Consider the following 25,013-nt stretch of genomic DNA (forward strand, 5'->3'; position numbering starts at 1 on the left):
TCATTTCTGAAGTGGGATTATTAAATGAGTGGAATACATGTAAAGTCCTTAAAACAAGACTTAATAAATACTAGCTACAATGAATAATATTAATATTACATATAACTATAGTATAATGTGTATGCATTATAGGATATATACTATATAACATTATATAACAGTATCATATAGTATAAGTTACCATATTAACACATATTAATATAATTATTGATAAGAGTTGAAACTCTGGGTGATGCGGGAATTTTGGAGGGTGAAGCCATTGGAGAGTAGATTGTGAAGAGTTGCAAGTGTGCTATCAATTTGTGTTCTTCCCTCATAGCTTATTCCACCTGGGCACTGTGAAAGGGCTTTATACATGTTATCTAACTAAACTCCCTCTTAGCACAGTGAGAAAAGGCACTATTCTTACTAAAACTGGTTTAGAAAGATGAGTGACTTTCTAAGATTTAATGAAACTGTATATGACTCAAAAAGCCTAAATCCAGAGACTAGAGAGAAACAGACCCATTAAACTGGTGAGAGATGAAGAGATTAGACCAAGTATCGTGTCTGTGGGTTGGGGAAAGGATGGTTTTGAAAGAGGGTTCAGAGGTGAAAACCAATGGTTCTGCTGGTTAGAAGGAATTGATGATTGACTTTAAGATTTGTAACTTGGTTTGACCTGTGGATAATTATTCTTTTCAATAGATAGGTCAAATTTGACTTTTCTGTGTTATATCTGGGTAGAAATTTCTCTTTGGCATTTAGATGTAATATATTTAAAACTCAAAAGAGGTGGAGACGTAGATTTAGGAACAGTTTCCTTAAAAGATAATAAATTTATCTTCTCTGGTAGACTGTGGGTTGGGAAAAGTATGAAAGCCAAACTAGGGAGTATAACTTTTAGGGGAAATAAGAGGAAGAGTTTCCTGGGAATGAGGTTGAGAAAAGGCTTTCAGATCTCGGAAGAACCAGGGGAAAATAGAGATGGGATTGAATTCCAGAAGAGTTTCAGAGGTCGTGCAGAAGAGTTTCAGAGGTTGTACAGTCCAGTGGTTCCCAAACCTGGCTGCATGTTGCAGTTACCTGGGGAAAATGTTAGAAATACTGATTGTATTTACAGACAAAGATAACAGTATGCCAGATGTGAAAGGAGGACATTGCAGGGTGGGCCACTGGGTTTCATCTCTTTGAAAATGCCTGCATGTGACTTTGATGTTGAAACATTGTTGACAGAGTCCAGATGGAGGTCAAAGAAGGTTGTAAAATTCGCTAGCTCAGTCGATAAAGAATCCACCTGTAATGCTGGAGACCTGGGTTCAATCCCTGGGTTGGGAAGATCCCTTGGAGGAGGGCATGGCAACCCATTCCAGTATTCTTGCCTGGAGAATCCCGGTGGACAGAGGAGCCTGGTGGGCTACAGTCCATGGGGTCACAAAGAATCGGACACGACTGAGCAACTAAGCACAGCACAACACAGGAGGAGAAAGAAGATTCCCTAGGGCAGGCTGAAGTCAGGTTGTGTTGGGTTGAGAGAGGACCGGAAGTTAGGAAATGCGAACAACACATGTGGGTGCTGAACAGCTCAGTTCAGAAAACATGCAGTGACGATTTGGGGACAGAGGGGTCATTATGCTGAGAGAGAGGCAAGATCAAGAGAAGGACTTCCAGTACTGCTGTGACAAGCAGATTCTTTGGCTGGGAATAAGGAGCAGGTATCCATAGAACTAGGATACACTTAAGTGAGATAGGTAAAGTTGATGAACCGAGATCCTAGAGGAATTGGGATGGAAAAGAATTGAGCGCACATATAAAACAGGAGGTAGAGATCATCAAGGCATTTCTAGTATCAGTTATGGGGGATTAAATGTCCATCAGTAATGTTTAGGGTAAATGAAGCATGGGCTGCCCATTCCTTAGAATATTGTGTAATTTAAAGTATTAAGAATGATATATATTTGTTGACATGTAGACCTGTGTCCACTGAATATCCAATAAAAGACATGTTACAGGTGAGAGCTGCTATATAACTCAGGGCCCCAGAGTTGGTCTCCTTGGGACACCTTTTGTATAAAACCCAAGGTGATTGCTACTTCCTGGATGAGAAATTGTCAAAATAAAATGGCAGACTATGACCTGGGATGATAATGTTTATGGGAAATATAATAGGCTGGGATATATATTTTGTTAAAAAAAAAAAAGTTTACTTTTATCTGTTGCTTGGAGTATATTTCATTGTTCTTGAAGTCTGCTAATTCATATATTGGATGAGCTGTTGTCATATTTACACTGTCACTTTCTTGTACGGCTCTGTGTGTACATTTACAAGTTTTAATTGCTCTACCAACACATACATTCTGTGCTTTTATCATAGTCTCAAGATTTCCCAAACTCTCAGTCTCATTATTTGTCTCTCTCAACTCCCCTCTTCCTGAGTGGCTCTTCTGTTCCCTTGGCATCTTTTCTTTCTTGAGTGTGAGCCGTTTGCTGTCTAAAGCTTCTCTATAATGATTATCCTTTAGTTTAGAATCATTGTTTTCTGAATATTGTGTGTTCCTCCTTCACTGGAATATATTCTTTTGTTTTTGTTTGATTTTTAGTTTTGACTGTGCTGGGTCCTGCTGTATATGGGCTTTTTATAGCTTGGTGAGTGGGGGCTACTCTCTGGTTGTGTGCACGGGCTTCTCCTTGCCTTGGCTTCTCTCACTGTGGAGCACCACCTCTAAGGTGTGCAGGCTGTAGTAGCTGTGGCCCCTGGGCTTAGTTGCCCTGTGGCATGTGGGATCATCCCTTCTGATCACTAAAAACTTTTAGTGATCAAATTTTCATTTCCAGGGGCTTTTTCTTACTCAAGGAGTATTCTTTTTTAATAACATCCTGTACTTGTTTTATGGATGTACTGTCTTTGAATCTCTTTTAAGGATGCTCATGAGGATCTTGGAAATGTTGCTTTCTGTTACTGAAATTGTTTTTGTTTATTCTGGGTTCAGATTTTCAGTTCACCTTGATCTTAATTTTTGTGTGTGTTCTGCTCCTGGTTATTGTAGATTGTTAATACATTTATTTAAAAAAGTAGGTTAGAGTATTCTTGAGTATTCTTGCCTTGAGAACCCCATGAACAGTATGAGAAGGCAAAAAAATATGACACTGAAAGATGAACTCCTCAGGTCGGCAGGTGCCCAGTATGCTACTGGAGAGGAGTGGAGAAGTAACTCCAGAAAGAATGAAGAGACAGAGCCAAAGCGAAAACAATGCCCAGTTGTGGCTGTGACTGGTGATGGAAGTAAAGTCCAATGCTGTAAAGAACAATATTGCATAGGAACCTGGGATGTCAGGTCCAGGAATCAAGGCAAATTGTTAGTGTCAAACAGGAGATGGCAAGAGGTGATGTTTTAGGAATCAGTGAACTAAAATGGGCTGGAATGGGTGAATTTAATTCAGATGGCCATTATATCTACTACTGTGAGCAAGAATCCCTTAGAAGAAATGAAGTACCCCTCATAGTCAACAAGAGTCCAAAATGTAGTACTTGGGTGCAATCTCAAAAATGACTGAATGATCTCTGTTCATTTCCAAGACAAGCCATTCAGTATCACAGTAATCCAAGTCTGTGCCCCAACCGCTAATGCCAAAGAAACTGAAGTTGAATGTTTCTGTGAAGACCTACAAGACCTTCTAGTATTAACACCCCCAAAAGATGTCCTTTTCATCATAGGGGACTGGAATGCAAAAATAGGAAGTCAAGAGATACCTGGAATAACAGGCAGGTTTGACCTGGGAGTGCAAAATGCAGCAGGGAAAGGCTAACAGTTTTGCCAAGAGAATGCCATTGGTCATAGCAAACACCCTCTTCCAACAATGCAAGAGACCACTCTACACGTGGACATCACCAGATGGTCAATACTGAAATCAGATTGATTATATTCTTTGCAGCCAAAGATGGAGAAGTTCTATATGGTCAGCAAAAACAAGACTGGGAGCTGACTGTGGCTCAGATCATGAACTCCTTATTGCCAAATTCAGACTTAAATTGAAGAAAGTAGGGAAAACCACTAGACCATTCAGATATGACCTAAGTCAAATCCCTTATGACTATACAGTAGAAGTGAGAAATAGATTCAAGGGATTAGATCTGATAGAGTGCCTGAAGAACTATGGATGGAGGTTTGTAACACTGTACAGGAGGCAGTGATCAAGACCATCCCCATGAAAAAGAAATGCAAAAAGACAAAATGGTAGTCTGAGGAGGCCTTACAAATAGCTGAGAAAAGAGACACAAAAGGCAAAGGAGAAAAGGAAAGGTATACCTATCTGAATGCAGAGTTCCAGAGAACAGCAAGGAGAGATAAGAAAGCCATCTTAAGTGAACAGTGCAGAGAAATAGAGGAAAGCAATAGAATGGGAAAGACTAGAGATCTCTTCAAGAAAATTAGAGATGCCAAGGGAACATTTCATGCAAAGATGGGCATAATAAGGACAGAAGTGGTATGGACCTAAGAGAAGCAGAAGACATTAAGAAGAGGTGGCAAGAATACACAGAAGAACTATACAAAAAGATCTTCATGACCCAGATAATCACGATGGTGTGATCACTCACCTAGAACCAGACATCCTGGAACGCGAAGTCAAGTGGGCCTTAGGAAGCATCACTACGAACAAAGCTAGTGGAGGTGATGGAATTCCAGCTGAGCTATTTAGAATCCTAAAAGTTGATGCTGTGAAAGTGCTGCACTCAATATGCCAGCAAATTTGGAAAGCTCAGCAGTGACCACAGGACTGGAAAAGGTCAGTTTTCATTCCAGTTCCAAAGAAAGGCATTGCCAAGGAATGTTCAAACTACCGCACAATTGCACTCATTTCACACACTTAGTAGAGTAATGCTCAGAATTCTCCAAGCCAGGATTCAACAGAATGTTGAACCGTGAGCTTGTAGATGTTCAAGCTGGATTTAGAAAAGGCAGAGGAACTAGAGATCAAATTCCCAACATCTGTTAAATCATCAAAAAAGAGAGAGTTCCAGAAAAACATCTAGTTCTGCTTTATTGACTATGCCAAAGCCTTTGAATGTGTGAATCACAACAAACTGTGGAATATTCTTAAAGAAATGGGAATACCAGACCACCTTACCTGCCTCCTGAGAAATCTGTATGCAGGTCAAGACGCTTGCTCCTTGGAAGAAAAACTATGACCAACCTAGACAGCATATTAGAAAGCAGAGACATTACCTTGCTGACAAAGGTCTGTCTACTCAAAGCTATGGCTTTTCCAGTAGTCATGTATGGATGTGAAATTTGAACCATAAAGAAAGCTGAGTGTCGAAGAATTGATGCTTTTGAACTGTGGTGTTGGAGAAGACTCCTGAGAGTCCCTTGGACTGCAAGGTGATCCAACCAGCCCATCCTAAGGGAAATCAATCCTGAATATTCATTGGAAGGACTGATGCTGAAGCTGAAACTCCAGTGCTTTGGCCACCTGATGCAAAGAACTGACTCATTGGCAAAGACCCTGATGCTGGGAAAGATTGAAGGCTGGAGGAGAAGGGGACGACAGAGGATGAGATGGTTGGATGGCATCACTGACTCAATGGACATGACTTTGAGCAAGCTCCGGGAGTTGGTGATGGACAGGAAAGTCTGGTGTGCTGCAGTCCATGGGGTCCTAAAGAGTCGGCCATGACTGAATGACCGAACTGAAATGAGGCTAGAATAGCTGGTGTGTATGTCTGCTTTATGCTGCAGAGGCTAGAATTAGGTTGGGGGCAAGCTAAAAGCTGGCTGTAATTACAGGGGAGACTACTAAAGTGCTCATAACAAGTGTTTTACTTTATGACACTTCTGTATGGCATAAACACACAGCTATAATGTTATTCTGATTTTTCTGGGTGGTTTGTTCAATGGTTTTGTCAGAAGCCTTATGATTATTTTGCTTGGTTTTCAATATCTGGCACATTATGTGACATCTTGAATGTGACTATGATTGAATTTGTTCTTCTGTGTGTGTGTGTATGTGTTTAAAAAAACCCATAACATAAAATATACTATCTTAACCAATTAAAAAAAATTTTTTTCCCCCCTCATTGCGTGGCTTGTGGGCTCTTAGTTCCCTAGCTAAGGGCTGAACCTGGGTTCCAGCAGTGAAAGCACCAAGTGCTAAGCACTGGACTGCCAGGGAGGTCCCTGTCTTAACCAGTGTTAAGTGTATAGTTCAGAGGCGTTGGGTGTACTCACATTGTGAAACATCTCTGAAACGTTCTGATCTTGCCAGTCTGAAACTCTGTGCTCTTTAAATAACAGCTTCCCTTTTCACCCGTGCCCCAGTACTTGGTGACCACCATTCTACCTTCTGTTTATAGAAGTTTGACTGCTTTAGACACCTCACGTGGGTAGGATCATAGAGCGTTTGTCTTTTTGTGACTAGCATGTTCTGCTTAGTGTAATGTCATTAAGGTTCGTCCATCTTATGGTATGTGATCGGATTTCCCTACTTTTTAAGCCGAATGATACTCCGTTGTAGGTTTATACTATGTTTTGCTTCTGTTCATGAACCAGTGAATTGCTTCCTCCTTTTGGCTACTGTGAATGATTCTGATATGAACATGGATGTACAGATATCCTGGAGACTAAACCCTGCTTTCATTTCTTCTGGTTTTATACTCAGAAGTGGAATTGTTGGATTATGCAGTAATTTTATTTCTAACTTTTCGAGGGATCTTCGTATTGTTTTCCACATGGCTGCAACATTTTACATCTCCACCACCAGTACACAACGGTTCTAGTCTCTCCACATGCCTGTCGAGAACTGTCCCATTCAGTTTTGTTTCTCTTTACTCAGTTTTGGTTGTGCTGGGTCTTTGTTGCTGCGAGGGGGCTTTCAGTATTTGGGGCACGCGGGGGCTACCCTCCCCTGGGTGAGTGGGCTTCTCATTGCGGGGCCTCTCTTGGGGAGCACAGGCTCCAGGGGCGTGGGTTTCTCATCGCAGGGCCTCTCTTGGGGAGCACAGGCTCCAGGGGTGTGGGCTTCAGGAGCTGCAGCCCGCAGGCTCAGTGGTTGTGACTCATGGGCTTAGTTGCTCTGCGCATGGCATGTGGAATCTTCACGGACCACGGATTGAACCTGTGTGTTCTCTGCATTGGCAGGCGGATTCTTCCACTGTACTGCTAGGGAAGTCCTCTATTTTGTTTGATAGTAGCTATCCCAATTGATGTGAGACGTGTAGATTCTTAGTCAGAATTGTATTTTAACCAGATAGTCTTCTAGTCCTCTGAGAGATATGTTATTAATATAAGGAAGTGAGACACAGAAGGCCAGGTGGGAGGTACTTCAAATTGGCATAGGTTTGTAGCAAGTGAGAAACTGGTTTGAATGTCATGGGAAGGTGTCATTTTGAGAGAGCTGATGGGAAAATGGGAAGAATTTATTTGAATTGAATTTGAAATAATGTGAGAATGACTTTTCATTTTGAATCTAATAGTGTGGATGTAAAGGGAAGGAAAGATGAATTTATTGATCCTTGAGTTTTAGGTGATGAGAATATTGTTGTGGAAATAGATGCCTGCTAGGGCAGCTAGAAATATGGGAGCAGATTATGGGTGAGAAAACAGGTCTGGAAACTTGTTTTTGTGAGAGCTAGTGGGATAGAGGTCATAGTATTTCTCTTTGAAACATTCATTTTCTTTAGAAAAAAATATAATCTGATGAATTTTTCCTTCTCAATCTTTTACAGCTCTTGCAAGCTTAGGATATGAAAAGAGCTGTGTGTTGTTCAATTGTGCAGCCTTAGCTAGCCAGATTGCAGCAGAACAGAACCTGGATAATGATGAAGGATTGAAAATCGCTGCTAAACATTATCAGGTACGCAGAACAGTAGTTACTACCTAACTGTCAACACTGAGTTGGATTGAATTGAAAATCATTTGCGTTTAGGGTTTGTAAATGTTTCTTTACATACAGATGCTTCCTTGAAAAATAATGTACTTTTTAATGAATTGATACATTTTTTTGAAGTCCTTAGATAAAAGAACGGATTTGTAAACCCAGCTCTGTTTTCCTTACCATTGTACACCCGGCACCTAGCACAGTGCTTGGCACATAATAAAGGCTGAGTAAATGTTGGGAGAAAAAATGATTAATTGTTTGAGATAAAATCTTTGGCGAGTCCCTTTTAAATGCATGACCTCATTTAAAATATTTGTACATTATTTTTGCATAATTTTTCTTAGCGAGATATAGTTAAAATTTCACCAGTGTCACAAAAGTTAAGACATCTTGGCAAGAAAATTTTACCTCTAAGACTTGTGAAGAGGTCATAGTTAAATGTGGTCAGATACGTAATGTTATTAACTAAATGTAGGTTTTACATACAGTCAGTTACTAATATGGCATCTTATTTGGCGAGAGTGTATTGTTGACTCAGCTTTTTTTTGCTTCAATTTAAGGAAAAATAAGTGATTATTGTGAAGTGGTAATCTATAATTATGTTTTCATGTTTTCTGTTGCTTTATCATTTACAGAGTACGTTCATGTTCTCTTGCACACTTGGTGATGCACGCTGCATAATGTCATTCTTGTTTTCCAGATGAGGGGACTAGAGGGCAGAAGTGTTAATGCAGTGGTCCCCTGGGGTTTCAGGGGTTCTAAATTTTAGGGAATCCCAAATGGTCCTTGTACTGTCTCTCATGGTTCTGAAGTTAGCTTGTTTCAGAGGTGGAGTTTGGTCTTTTCCATTGTTCAAGTTTAGGGGAGTTGAAGAATGCTGTTCTAAGAAAGTGAGAGGAAAATGTACTTTAACCACACAACATGCTCCCAGTTTTGGATGGGCACAGATGACAATCCTGATCCAAATACCTTTCCTTTGGGAGGCTATAAGTGGCAAGTTTTTTAAAATAAGAAAATGAATTAAAATTTTATTTAGTTGTCTATGCATTGTAAACTCCACTTGTTGGCATGTGAGATCTTAGAGGGCATCCTGAATTACTGAGGATACATTGCACTTTTACTCACAGCAAGGTCCCTAGTGTGAGGGAAAGAGATTCTAAGTTTCTTTCCAAGCCATTTGCTGCCAAGACACTCTGTGCCCTTGGGTAAGTGCTTTAATCTCTGTAGCTCTCCGTTCCTTATTTGTGAATGGGAGACCAGATCCTGTGCGTTAGTAGTGTGTGATTCTGTTAGTGTGCTCAGCGTGTCAGCTGATCGCTCCTTGCAGACATTGATCTAGTTTTATGGTGCTTTCTGACTGCAGCAAATGTGATGTTCACTTCGGTGCAGCTTAACCTTGAGTTAGCTCTGTGTAGCTTAACTGCATAACCCACAGCTCCTTTTAATCCCAGATCGATGTCTTTCTTTCTCCCAGGGTCAGTTGTTTCATAAACGCAGTTATTTTAGTGTTAGCCTCAGTACAGTGCTGAGTTACGTCTGACTCTTCTGTGACCTCATGGCCTGCAACCCACCAGGCTCCTCTCTCTGTGGGATCCCCAGGCGAGATATACTGGAGTGCAGCCATTTCCTTCTCCAGGGGATCTTCTGACCCAGGGATGGAACCCATGTCTCTTGTGCCTCCTGCATTGGCAGGTGGATTCTTTACCACTGTGCCACCTGGGAAGCTAAGCAAAATGTAATTGAGAAGAAAAATCTGATGGGAAACGTTTTACCAGGGAGCTCTGAAAGCCAAATGAAAGATCCTTAGCCAGGGATCATCCTGCTGTTCCCCAGAGGACTAGGTATCAGTACTCTTTAATTATCTGAGAGATGAATTTGGAACCAAAGCAAGAACATTTTAGGGCTAAAAACATTTTAATAATATCCCTGCCTCTGTTCACATGTTGGATTTTGAGGAAGTATTTGCAAAAGTTGAATCACTTGGTCGCATCAGTTTACTTTGTTGCTGTTGAATGTCTAATGCATGTTAAATCTTATTCTGTAGTGTTTTTAGAAAAATATTCTTATTGTTGGTAGGTGAGATGTCTTAGGTCTGTTTTTCATAATATAAGAATTTAAGTACAGTAACTGTTGAACTGAGTTAACATTTGAAGTGGTTTTGTGTGTAATAGTAGAAAATTGTCTTGCGGAGTTCTTACAGATTTTAATGAAATTCTCCTTTTCCTTCCTCTAGTTTGCTAGTGGTGCCTTTTTACACATTAAAGAGACCGTTTTATCTGCCTTGAATAGAGAGCCCACTGTGGACATATCTCCAGACACTGTTGGGACCCTCAGCCTTATCATGCTGGCCCAGGCCCAAGAAGTGTTTTTTTTAAAAGCCAAAAGAGGTAATTCCACTTTGTTCTCCATTCTGTTGCATGGGAAAAGAAGTGACAGGCTTTTAAAATAAGGTGATTATAATATGTTCAATGTAGAACTTTCATCTTTGCATCTTTGACCCGTGGTTCATTGAAAAATTTCAACTTTCCTTTTCTGACCTGAAGGTGGTATAAACACACAATTCAGAATGTAGGCTGTTTTTGAAGTCTTTTATAAAATGTGTAGTTACCATCTTAAAACACTGAACCCTGGAGGAGTAGTTATGTAGGTTTGTAACATCTAAAATTCACTCATTCATCAGATATTGTAATTACTGGGTACAGCTGTATGCCGGTCCCTGTGATCGGCTCTAGATGGAGTCAGCAGACAGAGAAGATTTCTCTTTTTAGGAAGCTTGCAGTTTATCATGGGGGAGATGATAAACAAGAAAGTAAGTAGCCAAGGTAATTTTAGAGAGAGATAATTGCTATAAACAAAATAAGATGTGATGATGACTGGTGGTGGCTGTGGGATAAGGATGTAGGGGGAGTCATGCTGTTTTTAGATTTTTCAGTCAAGAAGAATTTCCTTGAGGAGGTCTTGTTTAAACTAGACTTCAACTAACAAGGAGGAGCCATCTCAGCAGAGTCCCTGGCCCTGTGAATGAGGGAATAAGGACACTTGTTCTAAGGCATGTAAGTTAGTGTGAGAGATAAGAACAAGGACTGAACGTACAAGTATAGAGGAACAGAGCATGAGAGCAGTCCAGCAAGTGGAAGCTAAACGAACTGGAAAAGGTTTTCTTTTAAAATAACAGCTTATACTGAGATAGAATTCATGTACAATAACGTTTACCCTTTTAACATATACAATTCATTGGTTTTTAGTGTATTCAGAGTTTTGCAGCCATCCCTAACTGTCTTACTTTAGAACATCCCACCCCCAAAAGAAATGAAAGAAATGCCACAGGTACTGTCAGTCACTCTCCACTCCTTGTGTACCTTGGCTTCTGACAGCTACTCATTTATTCCAACTCTCTGGATCTGTCTATGGAATAATTAACTTGTACACAGGAGAATTAGTTTCATCACCAAGGATTTTGTAAGACAAATGTATAAACTTGTGATCTCAATGTCTTCACTGAGTTACCATGACATATCAGATTATTTTATATTTATTTTCATTGAAATGATCAGTTTAATATTTTATTCCAGATAAAATGAAAGATGCCATCATAGCTAAATTGGCTAATCAGGCTGCAGATTATTTTGGTGATGCTTTTAAACAATGTCAATACAAAGATACTCTCCCCAAGGTAAGTTATTGTTTTTTGTAAATACTTGGTTGTTTTGCATGTGGAACTATTCGGACATTTTTGTGTCTTAAGCAAGTTGAAAATTACAATTTCTAAAGAAATTTGAAATTTAAGGGGAGGCATTTGAAGAATATGTTTGTAGAAATAGTTTTTAATTTAAGATGCATGACACTTTCTCTTTCATATTTAGCGAATGCCTTTGCTTCTGTTCTTTACTAAATTTATTTTTCGAAGCTAAAACTCTTTCTGGAAAATTGTGAATACCTGTCTCCAGTAATTTTATCAGATCAGGGCATTGTTTTGAATCATTGGTCCTTTGGTACAGCATGATACTTGAGCATGTTGATTATTCACGCTTTTAATTATTGTCCTGTTTTCTTAAAGATGAATCTTAAAGCACACAAACAGACATAAAGACAAAAGGAAAAGGAAACTTAACAAATCACCCCGTACTTTGATTAGAATTGAGTTTTGCCAGCAGGGACAGAGAATTGGGCTGCTGTTGTACAGCTCAGGAAAACCGTCGTCTAAAACCTCGTGTCACAGGAAGTATTAATTGTTTTAATGTTAACCTTTCTGAAGCAGCATTTGAAGAGACTAGTCAGTGATGAGCATTTGTAAATGATAAAGCAGACAGACTGAGAGGTAAATTCAGTATGCTTAAAAACAGAAGCTTACAGATTGAAATGTCGTAAGAGTCAACTGCTTTCTTTCAAATGTTCAAGGAATTCATTTTGTCTGTATGCTAGCAAATGGTATTTGTTACGTGCTTTTTTTAGGGAAAATGATTTATAAGTCGTTCAGGAATCTTTATAAATTATGAAATTGCAGACAATTTTGTGGCAAAATAAAAAAGCATGAAAGTATCTCAACACATGAGTGTTGAGAATGAGCAGAATATGAGCATCAAGGAATTTGAAGTATGCTGGAGATTTAAAATTCACCAAGAGATCAGTAGAAGAATTTGCCTAGGACTCTTGAGTAGTAATAGTGTTGCTGTTAAGAGACTTGGGATTTCCTGTCACCTTTTCTTCATCTGAAAGACCTCGTGATCAGCTGCACAGTGTACTGTTAAATCCTGTGAGGCCGTTAGTTCAGTCCTGTCCTGGCGAGAAGACAGTGTCACCTACAAAGACTTGGAAACTACCTCTGCACCACTCCTGGTATTCCTTGAAAAATCTGTTTAAGTACCCAGTTGCTCCACACTTAACCTTGAGAACTGGCATAAGTGCAGTTTGAGATTTTAGATGTCTTTTATTTTTGCCTTTTGACTAATAAAGCTCATCAGGTATTTTCATATTCTAGTTATAAAACTGGAATATCTGCAAGTAGTGACCCAGGAAGCTAGGAAATTATTCACTGGGAGACAGGAAAGCAAACAAGGTAGTAATTCAGTTTTCATTTCTCTTATTATTTTTTTTGTCTAGACAGTGATTGTCTAGTATATTTCTTGGATATTAAATGGCATGTACTTCCTAAAAACATTGAGCTTATAGGGTAGGATTTGATATTTTGGAAGACCCTCTACTGCTTTTTTGGTTCATGTTTTTGGATCTTCTAAAATCAGTTTTGGTTGGAACGTTTTTCAAAACAAATTAGGGCAAAGTAAGACTTTATCATTTTAGTTATTAGCTCAGTGCATTTGTCTGTCTGCTATGTGTTTTTGAGTGTATGGTATTGAAATGTTAGTCTTTATGTGATGCTGAGTACTTTTTATATGGCTAAAAATCATTGTTATTAAAAGTCTCTTAGATTGTGAATTTAAGTGGGAACTTACTTCACTGTCTTTTGTCTTTTAAACATGATGAAACAGTCAGCTATAGAGCAGTTTCATTAGTATATGTGAGTAATGGTGTCTTAGTTAACTGAGAGCTGGGTAAGGGCTCACAAGAAAGCTGCTAAAGCCCTGTGCTTGATGTTCCTCTGTGAATGTCCATTCTACTTCTCTTTCTAATGCATGCTTTCCTTATTTCTTTGTAAACAAAATGTTGACTTCATGGCTTAAAGAGAATTGTAAAAACCTAAATTGGCTACATTTAACAGTTAAAAAACCCAGTTGTTAATTCTAATTGGAAGAAAAAAACCCTGAATTCATTGAATCCAGTCCACGTAAAATCATGTGGTCTTCTCTGTTTACACCTAATGACTAACCTATCTCTAAACTATTAATGGGGTGATTCTAATTTCTGTCTCCTTTTCCTTTTTCTTCCTGCATCCCATGTTGTCTGTGGTGGTTTGTGTGGTTGGACTCTCCCTGGTCAGTATTTTTATTTCCAGGAGGTGTTCCCTGTCCTGGCTGCAAAGCCCTGTATCATGCAGGCCTATGCTGAGTACCACCAGTCTATCCTGGCAAAACAGCAGAAGAAATTTGGAGAAGAGATTGCACGGCTACAGGTGAGTTTCTTAGAAATAAATATTTAAGTCACTTGAATACTTGGATTTCCTTTTTCTTCCTTTTTTTAGTGAGATTCCAAAGTTTCCTCATAAAAAGCTTTCCCACTGACTGCACCTGTCCATGAAGATGGGTGATTGTTTTTATTTTTCAGGCTATGAAGGAAGTGGCAACCCACTCCAGTGTTGCTGCCTGGGAAATCCCATGGACAGAGGAGCCTGGTGGGCTGCAGTATATTGCGTCACAAAGAGTTCTGTGTGACAGAGCAGCTGAGCACAGCACAGCATACCTACTGTGTGCTTTTTGAAGTTTCCTATTTTATCTAAAAATTTCATGTTAACTTTGCATTCAGTTCTCTTTTATTTACTCATGTTTATTTTAGTATAAAATACTCTAAATTAATTGTCATGCTCCAGAAAGGATGTGGAGTGCTTAACTTGTGGCATAGCCTTAGTCTATAATTGGGTCATACAATTCCATAGTTTGAGAAGGACAGTGGTAATGTATATAAATAGATCGTGTAATCAGCAGACTACCTTCTATGCTGTGGTATCTGCCCTAGGTGTGTGAGTAACTTGCTATGGTATCTGGGTCAACTTTGCAGCAGGGGCGAGCGCTGTTATACAGATTGTATTTTAAGAGTTGGTCAGCAGATGGTAGGAAGAGGACTGTTAAGGAAATTTAATTATGGACTAGTATTAGAAGATACAATGCAAATCTTACTTAGGAAGTTCAGGGTAATTAGTCTTTTCATGAGAAGAGAAACCCAAGTTTTATTAAAAAAAAATAAAATATATGCTTGTATTATACTCCACACTGACAAAATCAGAGAAAGGCACACTCAGATTATCAAACATTTATTTGTCCAGGGATTCACTTTGATTGTAGTAACTTAGCATCATATGAAAGCAGATGAAAACATATGCTTCTGAAAAAGGGGTTTCTAGGGGAAAGTTTTTTTCAGGGTAGTGTATTTAAAGTATCAGGAGTACCGACTGAAAGAAAAGCACACAGCATACGAATTGGAGTGTAAGTTTTATTCAGGGACTGTACTGAGGACTGTGGCCTGGGAGCTCTAGTACTCTTGCCTGGAAAATCCCTTGGGTGGAGGAGCCTGGTAGGCTGCAGTCCATGGGGTCGCTAAGAATCGGAGGCGACTGAGCGACTTCACTTTCACTTTTCAGTTTCATGCATTGGAGAAGGAAATGGCAAGCCACTCCAGTGTTCTTGCCTGGAGAATCCCAGGGATGGGGGAGCCTGGTGGGCTGCTGTCTATGGGGTCGCACAGAGTTGGACATGACTGAAGTGACTTAGCAGCAGCAGCAGTGGCCTGGGAGATGGCCTCTCAGTAGCTCCGAGGAACCTTTCTGAAGAGGTAGGGGAGAAACCCGCTCATATTTGATTTTGATGAGAGAATACCTCCAGTCAAGCATACCTTTCAGTAAAAGATTACTGCTAGTCACAAAGAACAGATATCTCAGGTTAATGATTTTAGTGCTTTTCTGTGTATGGGAAGATACAGGAATCTGAATTCATTAAAATTCTTCCTGAGATATACATCTGTCTAAGGGGCCTGTTTTTCCAGAGCGTGAGGAGTGCGTCATCTTGTTTTTTATCCTGAATTCCTCTCTCAGGGTCCACTGTTGGTAAACTGGTCTTTGTTTTACAGGAGTGTAGCTTCTTTATTTTGGGGGAATTCTGGAACTTTTATGTTCAAATGAGTATTCTCTATAAACCGGTTATATAAGATCTCCTTTTGAAATTTTAATCTAATTTTTAAAACCTTTTTGGAAAAAGGAAGCTATTTCAAATTCACACAGGAGATAAGGACTTCTTTCACTTTTAGACACTTTTTTAGCTTTAGTCATAGGTCAGAAGTTAACAACATAAATACTGACTGATTCATGTCTCCTGGGGCTGTTCCTCTTTCCATTAGGCATGAAATATATTTTTTTTACTTGATTTGAGCTGAGACATAGGCAAAGAGAACAAAACAGACAAAAACGATGAACAGTAAGTCATATTCTTTGCAGTCTTTTGCTCAGAATGCCCCATGCACCTGATGGTTGCACCGTTCAGTCAGTTTTGCAGTCACTGTTAACAGTAATGGGGGAAAGCTTATTAGTCATGAGCAAGCCAGAGATAAAAAACAAATCACAGGACTCAGGAATATCACTGCAATAGGTAAGATAGCAAAGGGAAAATTGCTGTGGGTAATTCACTTCTGGGGCCAAGAAAAATTGTACCTGGGCTTACACAGCTCAGGAAGTGCGCTTCTTGAACAATATAGTTCATTAGGCTCCAGAAAGTGGGTCTACTTGATTGTCCTGGTGAGTCTCTAAAGCTACCAAGGCTCAATTTTTAAAAAGACATAAAAATACAGTTTACCCTTGAACAACACAGATGTGAACTGTCCAAGTCAACTTACATGCAGGTGTATTTCAATGAATAAATACTCGGCTCTCCATACTGGCAGCTTCTGAATTTGTGGAGTCAACCAACTGCTGGTCGTGTACTATGTTTAATCTGCAGACACAGAATCTGTAGGTCCAGGGGGCCAGCGTTCAGATTTTAGTGCCTGTGAAGAGTTCTGGAGCCAACCCCCACAGAGACTGAGGGATGCCTCTGTATAGATGTAAAATTGTGACTCAGATAAAATGGATACATATCAGATATTTATTTAATTCATTAATGAGGAGTCTAATAAGATGATAAGACTGACTTTATGAAAGTATTGCTTTTTCTTTGTTAGATACTAGTTTGTAGGTATTAAGGAGAGTGTCCTCACTAGATATGTGCTGAGATATTTAGGGATAAAGGGTTGTGATGTCTGAACTTCAAACAGTTATGTAAAAAGAAAGGGTCTGTATATGTGGGAAAGAGAGCAAATATGACAAAATTGGTAACAGTTGTTAAACTTGCCAGAGGAGGCATTTTTTCTCAATTGTTTTGTTCTTTTAATTTTTCTGTGAACTTGAACATTTTCAATATAAGGGGAAAACAGGCATACACTTAGCCGATCTCTACCTTTTCCCTTCTGTTTTATTCCCTACAGCCTTTTCCCCCACTGCCTCATAGGTAATTTTCATTTATTTCTTATTTAATCCTTTCAGTGTTTTTTTTTTATTCTCTTTGAAAATATAAGCAGAAATGTGCACATGTGCACGCACACTTAATGCATATTCTTAACTCTCCTGTTCTTTATATAAGAGATCATATGCCACGGGTGGCACATTGGTAAAGAATCCACCTGCCAGTGCAGGAGACACAGGAATTGCGGGTTTGATCCCTGGGTTGGGAAGATCCCTTGGAGTAGGAAATGCCAACCCATTCCAGTATTCTTGCCTGGGAAATCCCATGGACCGAGGAGCCTGGCAGGCTGCAGTCCTTGGGGTTGTGAAGAGTCAGACGTGACTGGGCATCTGAGCACATCCATGCTCTGTGTAGTGTTGTGCATCTTATTTTTCTCACATAGCATATTGAATGGAGAAGGCAGTGGCACCCCAGTCCAGTACTCTTGCCTGGAAAGTCCCAGGGACGGGGAAGCCTGGTGGGCTGCTGTCTATGGGGTTGCACAGAGTCGGACATGACTGAGCGACTTCACTTTCACTTTTCACTTTCATGCATTGGAGAAGGAAATGGCAACCCACTCCAGTGTTCTTGCCTGGAGAATCCCAGGGACGGGGAAGCCTGGTGGGCTGCCGTCTATGGGGTCGCACAGAGTTGGACACGACTGAAGTGACTTAGCAGCAGCAGCAGCATATTGAAGCCCTCTCCATTTCATACAGCAGCTAAGAGACTTTTCTCATTTCTCTTCAGAGCTGCATTGTACTTCATTATATAAACCACACGTTATTGCTGGATACTTGTGTGTTTCCAAGATTTGTTATTACAAACCACACTGCAGTGATTAATTATGTGAATGTGGCATTTTGTATTTCAGTAGTTGTCTTGGCTCAGGTTTCCATAACAAAATACCATAGACTGGGTGGTTTAAACAACAGAAATTTGAATTCTGAGGGTGTCAGGATGGTGGGCTTACCTACTGCTAGCCTGACTTCTTGCTGTGTACTTTTATGGTAGGGAGAGACAGCATGCTTTCTGTTGTCTCTTCTTACAAGGGCACTAATCCTTTCACCAGGGCCTCACCCTCGTGACTTCTCCATGATCTCCCAAAGGCCCCATGTCCAAGTACCATCTCTTGGGAAGTTAGAGCATCAACATACACATTCTGAGGGGGTGGGGGTGGGGACACAGTTCAGTCCACATTAGCAGGTATATTTTAAATTCCTGGAAATGGGATTGCTGATATCAGAGTATAAGTACATCTGTAATTCATTGTATATTATATTCAATTCTTGGATCTTTGATCCACTTGGAGTTTATCCTGATAGGTGATGTGAAGGATGGATGCAATTTTAATTTTTTCAAACGGCTACCCAGTTGTCTTCAGATCGGTTACTGCAATGACTTTCTTTACCCCATTGCATTGAGATTTTGACTTTATCACTTACTAAATCCTTCATATGTATTTGGGTCTATTTTTATTCTGCTACATTGGCCCATTTTATCTGTTCGTGTTCCAGCTATACCATTTGAATCATTGACACTTTAGAATGTTTTAATACCTAATTGGTAGTGATCATCTCTCAGTCCCTGAATTTTCTTGATTGCTCCTGCTTATGCGTCTGTATGAATTTTATTTAAGTATTTATTATGGAAAGCTTCAAACATATATATAAAAATAAGAATCATCAAATATCTATTACCCAGTTTCAGTGATTATTAATATTTTCTCTGTGTCTCATCTGTTCCCCCTTCCTCTTTTTTTTTGATGTATTTATAGCTATCTCACGTATCATTTCATCCTTAAGTTACTTAAGTATATGCCTCTAATAGATAAGACTTTAAAAAATTAAAACCGCAATGTCATCTTATTTAGTACAGTTAGTACTAGTTTGTAAGCTAGTAACCTAATATTACCCAAACCTGGTTTAGTTTTCTTTGATTTTTTTCTAAAATGTGCTTTTATAGTTTGTTCAAATAAGGATTCATGTACAGTCCTCGTCACATTTGGTTGATTGGTCTCATGAATTTTCAGTTTGTAGTGGCCTCTGCTCCCCAGCTGCCATGTAGAATTGTCTTTACTTTTTCTTGTTTTATATGTTTCTTACAGTGGTTTCTGTGATAACCTATTATCCCTTTCATGTTCTTTGCATAAATATTTCAGTCTTTCTTTTCTTAAATGATTTCATATTTTTCTTCACTGAGTTCTTCGGGTCTCGTTTCACATTCTGTTGCTATCAGAATATCACTCACTGTTACCTGAGTGTTACCCACTGTTATCTTGCTATCTGAATAGCATCTCTGTTCATATTTTGTGTTCTTTTGGTACTGTGATTGCATCCTTATGTCTTTTAGCTTATTTTACCTTTTTTAGTAGGCTGTGTTCTTTGGTTTGTGGCACCATTTCTTTTTCTTTTGGCTGTGCCTCACGCCTTGCGTGATCTTAGTTCCCTGACCAGGGATTGCACCTGGGGCCACAGCAGTGAAAGTGCAGAGTCCTAACCACTGGATCACCAGTATTCCCTGTGGCAACATTTTCTTTGGTGAATTTTCATTTTCTGTTGAAAAGTTTCACTGCTCATTTTCACCCTTTTCCTTGTGGTTTCTTTGTGTTGAGACAGATGGAATGCCTTTTTGGTTACTTGTGTTTGAATGAGCTTGATTTTAGTCAAAGAGGTTCCTGGGTGGGGGAACACCAGGTATCTTTGCAAGCCTTCTTGTGTAGGGCCCTTCCCCTCTGGTTCTCAAAGCCTGGTGTAGGAAGGATTCCACTTTTGTGCCTTTGCTTTTCTAGGTGGTCTATCTGCTGTAACAGTTTGTACTCTGTGGACGTTTTCTGAGTGCTCATCCCTTTTCCTCCTCCCCACTTTCCTGCCCTTTTTTCTGCTTACCCAGTAACCCTGTTCATGTCGTTATCTGCCTTTTTGGGTCAAGGCCCCTCAGAATTCTGTTTTTCCTTCAACCTTTGTCTGGCTCCAGGAGGCCATTTGGCTTTTCCTTTATCATCAGCTGGCAGCTGTCACCTCATTGCATTTCATTGTTTTCAGATTTGCTTAACTAAGCACTTTCCCCTCAGGGTGGGCCCTTAGCCTTCCCTTGTTTCTCCTGCCCTGTTGCTTCTAATACCAATTTTGCTATTTAGGAGAGTGTTTGATCACATTTACAAGTCAAATTTGATGTACAGATTTAAAAAGTGGTTTAAATTTGTGTGTTTTCCCATCTCCTAGTTTACACTAAAGATGTAGCTTTTGTTTGTTTTGGTTTTCCTTATTTCTATTTCATATTAATCTTGCACAAATATTTTAAGATTTCTTTCCATTGCTAGTAACTGGATTATTAGTTTTTGGTTATCTTTTCAGATTGGTGGTGGTTTATCTGTATTTTCTATGTTGATTGTGTATCTAAACTACTTCTTACGTAGAATAGTTGTTTCTTTTAGATTTTTCTGGCATGCAAATAAATATATCACCTGTAAATAATAAATTGTTCCTTTTCTTTTCTAAATTTTACACCTCTAATTTCATTTTTTTGTCTGGTTATTTTTACATGGTCAATGTTCATGATGATACTGGTGATCTTTGTTTTATTTCAACTCTAGGAGTATTTTATTTTTCTGCTAAGCATGATATCAGCATTGAGGGTTAAAATTTTAATGTATTAAGGAACTGGATATTTATTTTTATTTTACTAAGATTTAAGAAAAGTCAAGAGTGAATATTTTATTAAATGATTTTTCAACATCTATGAGATAATTTGATTTTTTTAAACTTAAATTTATTATTTGGAGAATTATATAAATAGGTTTTCTAACATTAAACCATTCTTATAATCTTGTAATTTTGATGTTTTTACTTTATCTTTTGGTGTTTTTGCTTTTATGTCTTCATGTGGTCACTACAGATGTTCTTTATAAGCCTGAGACTATTATGTATTCTCTAATTGTGGAGTCCAGGGTTCTCCATGTCTGATAAATCAAACTCATTAATTGTGTTGTTCAGAACTTCTGTAATCTTAAACATTTTTGGTTTACTTGGTCCATTTATTGCTGAAACAAAGAGTGTTAAAATCATGCACTCTAATGATAATAAAATGGGTAGGTTTATCAGTTTTTTATTATAATTGTTTATATAGATGTCAAGCGAGTGTATGCTCCTCTGTTCTGTCTCGTCACAACAAAGATTTGGAGTGACAGACATTAAAGCCCTCGGCGTGTCACAGCTCTTAGGTCTTGGACAAACTGTGTTATAGCTCTCAGGTCTCAAACGGACCGTGTTATAGCTCTTAGACAAATCAGTGTTACAGCTCCGTGTTACAGCTCTATTTTATTTAGATAATAGCAGGAAAATCCATCCTTGAGGCATGAGGTCATGTAGAGAGGTCATGTGGAGACCTCATGAGAAGAGAGAGAGAGCGAGCCCTTTGGCTCCTCTTTTTATATGTTTTTTCTTCCCCCTGGGCCTGCCCTATGCAAATTGGGGTAGCTAGAGGTTTGTTCTACCTGAGGTCCTCACTCTGGTCCTCGGACCTTCCTTTGACCTTCCTTTGTTCTATTTTTGCAGGCTTTTCCCTTCCTTGTCTTTTAGCCACCACCATTCTGGACTCATTCTAACTACCTAACATAAAGGCTTTCAGATACAACATTTGTGAAGTTTATATCTTTCTGGCAAATTGTCAGATGTTAAACATTATATTACTGCATTTATCCTCAATAGCTTTTGACTTGATTATCAATTTTATTTGGTGTTACTGTACCCAATATCACCTAAGTAATTTGAGCCCTAAATTTATGTAAGGCTATGTTCATCTTTTGCATCGCAAGGGCAACTTTTAAAGAAAAAATTCCGATTGTTGCTGACATGACATGCTTCTTTGTTGTTTTCCTGTGTTGCAGAGTAGTTTTCTGACCCACCATTTTCATCCCACATATAGCCCTTTGAGGTTTAGCCTTCATGTAGGGGTGGGGCGGTGAAGGGGATGTTTCTTCTTTCTAGTTTGCTGTCTTAGGTAGTTTCAAGACCCCTGTCTTAAGTCTGCCTGAAGGCTTTTAATGCATTTTAATTGCTAGTCCTTTGGATACAGAAATACCCAACAGCCAGAGACAGCTTTCCTCAATGTCAGTTTATAATTTTGATTTCTTTTATTCTCTTGGTAATTCATTCATGTCTTAGAGGGGTGTCTGCTATGTATTCTTCATTTTTGATGTTTTGGTTATTTTTGATAAGAGAATTGCTAGGTTGAATTGCTAGGTTGTTCTGTTGATCACAATGCTAGTAATGCTGGTCTTTAAAGATTTTTTTAAAAAACCAAAGCTTGGATATTTGTTGGAAAAAAAGAAAACTTTTTTTTTCTTTTTTAACATTTTCTTGCTAGCATGCAGCAGAATTGATAAAAACAGTGGCATCTCGCTATGATGAATACGTCAACGTGAAGGAATTCTCTGACAAAATCAGCCGTGCCCTTACTGCGGCAAAGAAGGATAATGACTTCATCTATCATGATCGAGTTCCAGACCTTAAAGATCTGGACCCTATTGGCAAAGCCACACTTGTGAAATCTACTCCAGTCAACGTACCCATCAGCCAGAAATTCACTGGTATGTCAGCTATTCAGAGGCACTTTAGTGTTAGGTATTTTTTCTCCAGTTTAATCTATTTTTTGTAGCTAAAATCACATAGTTGCAATTGTATGCTTTGAATATAATTTTATTCATGTTAACAGTGAAATTTTAAGATGGACAGTAAATGGTAGTAAAGCATAAAGTATACAACAGAGTCAGAAAACTTGAAACTGAGTAACTATAAAGACTTAAATGAGCGCTTGTCTTTTGTGCTGCGATTCATGGGGTTGCAAAGAGTTGGACACGACTGAGCGATTGATCTGATCTGATCTGTCTTTTTGTTAACATTTGTTATTTAAGATTCTGGTATTAAGAATAAACGTATATGACTTTAAGCATATAAGCTTCTGGAGTCATGGTTGTATCAGATAAGTAAATGTCATAATATCCTTGACTATTGTAGGTCTATGCAATCAATATATGGTAGCCTCTAGCTGAGACCCCAGGGATCTAATATTTCTAAGTTATTGGATGGTTGTTTTAGAGTTGGCCATCTGTATCTGTGGTTCCACAGCCATGAATTTAAAGCAACTGCTGACTGAAAATAGTCACAGAAAAAATTTCCAGAAAGTTCCAAAAAGAGCAAAACTTGAATTTGCAATACTCTGCAACTGTTCACATAGCGTTTACATTGTATTAAGTTTTATAAATAAGCTAGAAATGATTTAAAGTGTATGAGAGAATATGTGTAAGCTATGTGCAAACACTGTGCCACTTCATGTAGGAGACTTGAGCATCCTCAGAGCCTGGGACCCACTGAGGGTCCTGGAACCAGTCCCCTGAGGACACCATGGGACTACTGTACTTACTTCTGTTTAACAAGCTCAAAGTGTTTACCGTGTGCCAAAAGCTCTTTAAAATATTAGTTCATTTACTTCTCATAGCAGCTACACGAGGCAGGTGTGGTTATTGTCCCCATTTGACTGCTGAGTATACTGATGGAGAGTGGTGAAGTCATTTGCTCAAGGTTGCAGAGCCAGGAAGTGGTAGAGCTGGAAACCATGGTACTATGGTCAGTTTTATCAATGAATGAGTATTGTTTTCTCTTGTGTAGATCTTCCTCACCAAAGATCCCTTAAACTTAATGATAAACACATCTTTAAGAAAATTAAGTTCAAGGAAAAGCCTTCATTATCATTGCCTGTGAATACAGTGATCTAAAAATTCTCTTTATCATTGTCCTTTCAATAGATTTAGTTTTGTTTTTTTAAATGTTTGAAGACTTTTAATGTGAATATTGGAAAGGAGATATGAATAGTCACTTTATAGTTTGAGTTTTTGTCTTAAAACTTTATTGAAATTGATTCCTCTTTTTAGATCTGTTCGAGAAGATGGTTCCTGTGTCAGTCCAGCAGTCTTTGGCTGCCTATAATCAGAGGAAAGCTGATTTAGTTAACAGATCAATTGCTCAGATGAGAGAAGCCACCACTTTGGCAAATGGGTAAGTACGGCTTAACTTTCATAACTTTATCTAAATTTCTGATGTTTCCTGATGGATTATTTATGAACATTGTACTTTTCTGAGCTTAGAACTGAATGTTAAGGATATTTGAAATAGCGAATAGAGACACACACACATTTCTTGGGAACACTATATTTACTGAGCCCCAACAACAAAGCAGATATAACTGGAAGAAATTTAACTGCTGAAACAAAGTGAAAATATGTGGCCACTGATTTGTATTTTGGGGGTATTTATTTGAGGGAAATGAGAAATAGAAATGAACTTTTAAAGTTCAGATACATGTACATTCAATATTCTGAACAAGTTCTTGTTTTTGGTGGATTGAAGACAAAATAACTTATCATTTAAAAAAATATATTGAGTATAATTTTACACAACAAAATAAATCCATTTTAAATGTATAGTTGTTTTTTGATAAATGTGTGTGGCCATGTAACTACCCACCATGATCAAGTAGAGAACATTTCTATCACCCGAGAAAAATTCCCTCACGCCTTTCCATTCAATGTCTTCTCCTCCACCCTCTAGCCACTTCTGATCTGCTCCCTGTCACCATAGGTTAGTTTTACCTTTTATATAATTTTAATATAAATGTAATCATTATAGTGTGTGCAATATGTAGATTTTATAGTGTATTATATACAGTAAATAGTACATTGCATATATAGTATGATATATACAGTGTATGGTATTGTTATAGTAATGTATAATATATAACATAGTATGTACAGCATGTAACAGTATGTATTAAAAATATCTTAGGCTTCTTTCACTTGGCATAATCATGGTATATGTATCAGTTTGATCCTTTTTATTACTTAGCAGTATTCCTTTTGACGGTCAAATAGTTTGTTACTTTTACCTATTGGTGGACATTTTGGTTGTTACGAACATGGGTGTACACATCTTTCTGTGGACATGTTTTATTTCTCATGAGCAAATAACC

General features: G+C 38.6%; 1 protein-coding gene across 2 annotated transcripts in view; it reads left to right on the forward strand.

The window, feature by feature from the left end:
* PDCD6IP (programmed cell death 6 interacting protein) overlaps positions 1–25,013 on the forward strand; it is a 68,960-nt gene that overhangs the window by 18,076 nt on the left and 25,871 nt on the right. The window contains exons 4-9 of one of the 2 annotated variants that reach the window (XM_070777370.1): positions 7,703–7,830; positions 10,088–10,241; positions 11,427–11,527; positions 13,790–13,921; positions 22,356–22,578; positions 23,920–24,043. In XM_070777370.1, coding sequence (XP_070633471.1) covers positions 7,703–7,830; positions 10,088–10,241; positions 11,427–11,527; positions 13,790–13,921; positions 22,356–22,578; positions 23,920–24,043 — 862 coding nt within the window. The remainder of the gene's footprint in view (positions 1–7,702; positions 7,831–10,087; positions 10,242–11,426; positions 11,528–13,789; positions 13,922–22,355; positions 22,579–23,919; positions 24,044–25,013) is intronic. The other variant, XM_070777371.1, reaches the window with a different exon arrangement.

This window comes from Bos indicus, chromosome 22 (genome assembly GCF_029378745.1).
Source record: "Bos indicus isolate NIAB-ARS_2022 breed Sahiwal x Tharparkar chromosome 22, NIAB-ARS_B.indTharparkar_mat_pri_1.0, whole genome shotgun sequence".
NCBI classification, from domain to species: Eukaryota; Metazoa; Chordata; class Mammalia; order Artiodactyla; family Bovidae; genus Bos; species Bos indicus.